A 3,291-nucleotide genomic window follows, 5' to 3' on the forward strand; every position below is an offset into this window, starting at 1 on the left:
CTCAGCCTTTCCCAAAATCCCCTCCACCATGGGCATGGATTGGGGCTGTGCTGCTCCAGCAGGGAAACTGAGGCACGGGGATGAGCCTGACCTGGAGCTTGGGGCCTGCAGAGCCTCCCCCTTGGCTTTGTAAGGTCAGACGCTAATGAGGATGGGATGGGATGGGGACAGATGGGGAAAAATGGGATAGAAGACAATGGAACGTGACAGAATGGAAAGGGATGGGATGGGATGGGATGGGATGGGATGGGATGGGATGGGATGGGATGGGAAAAGTGGCTCAACCCACCAGAGACCAGCGGGTTTATCCTAGTGCAACATCCACCAACCTCCCCAAAGCTTCTCCTCTGTGCCAAGCTCCTTTCTGCCGGGGCCTGGGGGCTGCCCAGGGGCTGGGTGGGCTCGGGGCTGGGGGCTCCTCCACCTCCCTGGGGCTGCGCCAGCCCCGCGCTGGCAGGGAACAGCCTGCTCGTGTTTCCTGGCACCCTTGCCAGATTTCATTTCTCCTGCCTCGTTTTCTTGGCAAATTCTTGCAGGGTGAAGCTGTTTAATAATTTTTTCAGTGGCTTGCAGGCTGCTGGGGAAACAGAGCCAAGGCTCTGCCTGCCTCTGCCGATTCGCCACTTCGGGCCAGCCCCGGGGGGAGCTGCCCCTGAAATCCTAAATCCTGAGTGGTTTTTTTTATTTTGGAGCTGCAGGGGATGGAGCTGGGCACCCTAGCTGCCAGCTGGGATGGCAACAGGCACGGGGCAACAGTGTCCCCTCCAAAACAGAGGTGGGAGTGAGGTGGTGGGTGCTGCTCCATCCCCCTCCAGGAACAAAGGAGTTTTCAACCAGCTGCAAACCATGGGGAGCAAGAAGAGATTTTTGGGACCTCATCCTTTGCTTTTTAAAGCACAGAGCACATGGAAGTGGTGGGGAAGCCCTTGGCCACAGGCACAGTGTGTCCATCCTGCCAAGGAGGGGAAACCTTCCCAACATCCCTCATCATTCCCTCTGCTTTGTTTTTTCTCGTGTTTTTGGTGGGGGCACAGGAGATGAGGAGGGAAGTGAAGGGGAATGGCTCCCTCGCTGGCCACACACTCCTGGGAGAATCCCACCCCGTGGGGCTTGGGCACATTCCTGTCCCTAACCCCCAAAATCCTGTCACCAAGACTCAAGGAAAGGGTTGTGCAAAAGCCAAGGTGCTTTTGGTGCTCTCAGAATCCCGGAGAGGACAGGGATGATGCTACTGCCACATCCCCCACCCAGCCAGGCCCTCCCACCCCCACGGGGGAGATCCAGGGGAGGGGGAGCCCTGTTCTTGCTTCACCACTAATTAACAGCTGCAATTAACCAGCCTGGCCGAGCCCTCCCACTAATTGTTGCCTTGCAGTGTTTGGCAGGGCTGAAGGAACAGGAGCAGCCTCCTGGGTGAGCCGAAACCCCAAAACCCCGGAGTGGGGTCACGGTGGGATGCTGGGGCAGCGCTGGGATGTGCTGGGGCAGCACTGGGATGTACTGGGATGCTGTGCTGAGGCCAGGGGTCCCAGCAAGCCCCCAGGAGCTGGGGAAGGGCCATGGGGAGTCCCTGGCAGCCTTAAAGCAAGCACTGCAGCTGGCTCATGTCCACACCTCTGGGGTGGGCAGCGATGCCCGGGTGCTCTCCGGGGTGGCCAAAGGGCATTTCCTGTGCCACAGCCGCCGTGCTTTGGGGGGGATTCAGCCCAATTCCAAATGCTCTGAAGTGGAAGGAGAAGGCTCTGTGCAGCCAGGGGTGAGTCATTCAGGGGGCACGGCCTCTCCCTCCGCAAAGTAACTAACCGAGACTACTAAGAATAGTTAGAAACCAAAAATAGAAATTTTTTCTTTTTTTTTTTCTTTTTTTTTTTTGTCTTCTTCTTCTCTCTCTTTTTTTTTTTTTTTTTTTTCCAAAACCCCCATCCTCTGAAAATAGCCCAGCTGCAAATCTGGCAGAGTCCAAACCAATCCCCTCGGGCTCGTCCAAACCCCACTGCCCCCGAGGGCTGGCACTGTCCTTGTCCCCAGGGGAGGGCTGGGGGTGACACCAGCCCCGCGGTGGCTCATCCCAAACCTCATGGCACGGCTGGGGGGGGGCAGGGGTTGGGAAAGCTCTCACCGCTCCCACTCCTCTCTACAAGTAGCACAGGGAACCAGCGAGCAGGTCTGGAGACGCAGCAGTGACAGCGAACGGACAGGGAGGAGGAGGCCGGGGGGGCCCCGGAGCAGACGGTGCCTGTGGCCCTGGGGGCGGCAGGGAGGGACACGGGCTGGGGCCGAGGAAAGCAGAGGAAGGGCCCCCAGGGAGCCCGGCCGGGCGAGGGACTGACCCAGCAGAGTTCTCTAAGTCATTTGGTGCGGCGCTTCCAGCATTTCCATCAGGAAGGTGTCGATGGGCGTGTCCCCTATTAGCTTGAAGAAGAAGAGGTGCTCCAGGCATTTCAGGCCGATGGATCGCAGGGCTGGGAGGCGGAGCAGGAGCTTGGCAAACCTGGGGGAAGGGAGACACGGCACGGTCAGACATCCCTGTAAGAGCTGAAATGAGGGATGGGGGACTCCAGGCTGCTCTCCAAAATGCAGTTTGTTGTATCCATGAGTTACAGCAGTCCAGGGCTGTGGGTGACAGAGCTGTGCCTACAGCTGTCAGCTCCAGCTGCAGGCAGCCCTGGAGACCTGTGTCCCTCATTCAGGCTCTTCCTAATGGTGCCCCACCTTGGGCACCACTGTAAGAGCCAAAATGAGAGATGTGGGACTCCAGGCAGCTCTCCAAAATGCAGTTTGTTGTATCCAAGATGTTACAGCAGTCCAGGGTTGCAGATAGCGGAGCCTGCGCCTACAGCTGTCAGCTCCAGGAGACCTGTGTCCCTCATTCAGGCTCTCACCAATGGGGCCCCATGTTGGGCGCCACTGTAAGAGCCAAAATGAGGGATGGGGGACTCCAGGCGGCTCTCCAAAATGCAGTTTGTTGTATCCATGAGCTACAGCAGCCCAGGGCTGTGGGTGACAGAGCTGTGCCTACAGCTGTCAGCTCCAGCTGCAGGCAGCCCTGGAGACCCTGAGTTTGGGTTACAGTGCATTATAGACTTTTCTTTTGGCTACAAATGCATTCTATACTTTGCTGAGCATCTTAATACAGAACAACCAATCTATACCTTATTTTTTATCTATAGCCCATCATAACTACTATAATTACCATATTCATGTTACTGCTCTCCAATCACTAAAAGTCAGTACATTACAGTTTAAGCTAGAAGTTGTTTTTCAGTTTTCTTGCAGTGGAAAATTCTGAGA

At 56.5% G+C, this 3,291-nt stretch overlaps 1 protein-coding gene across 1 annotated transcript in view; it reads right to left on the bottom strand.

The window, feature by feature from the left end:
* Positions 1 to 277: 277 nt before the first annotated feature.
* Positions 278 to 3,291, bottom strand: part of RXRA (retinoid X receptor alpha) — a 35,628-nt gene continuing 32,614 nt past the window's right edge. Inside the window, exon 9 of the mRNA XM_005421256.2 lies at positions 278 to 2,491. Coding sequence (XP_005421313.1) covers positions 2,344 to 2,491 — 148 coding nt within the window. The 3' untranslated portion in view covers positions 278 to 2,343. The remainder of the gene's footprint in view (positions 2,492 to 3,291) is intronic.

This window comes from Geospiza fortis, unplaced genomic scaffold (genome assembly GCF_000277835.1).
Source record: "Geospiza fortis unplaced genomic scaffold, GeoFor_1.0 scaffold27, whole genome shotgun sequence".
Taxonomy (NCBI): domain Eukaryota; kingdom Metazoa; phylum Chordata; class Aves; order Passeriformes; family Thraupidae; genus Geospiza; species Geospiza fortis.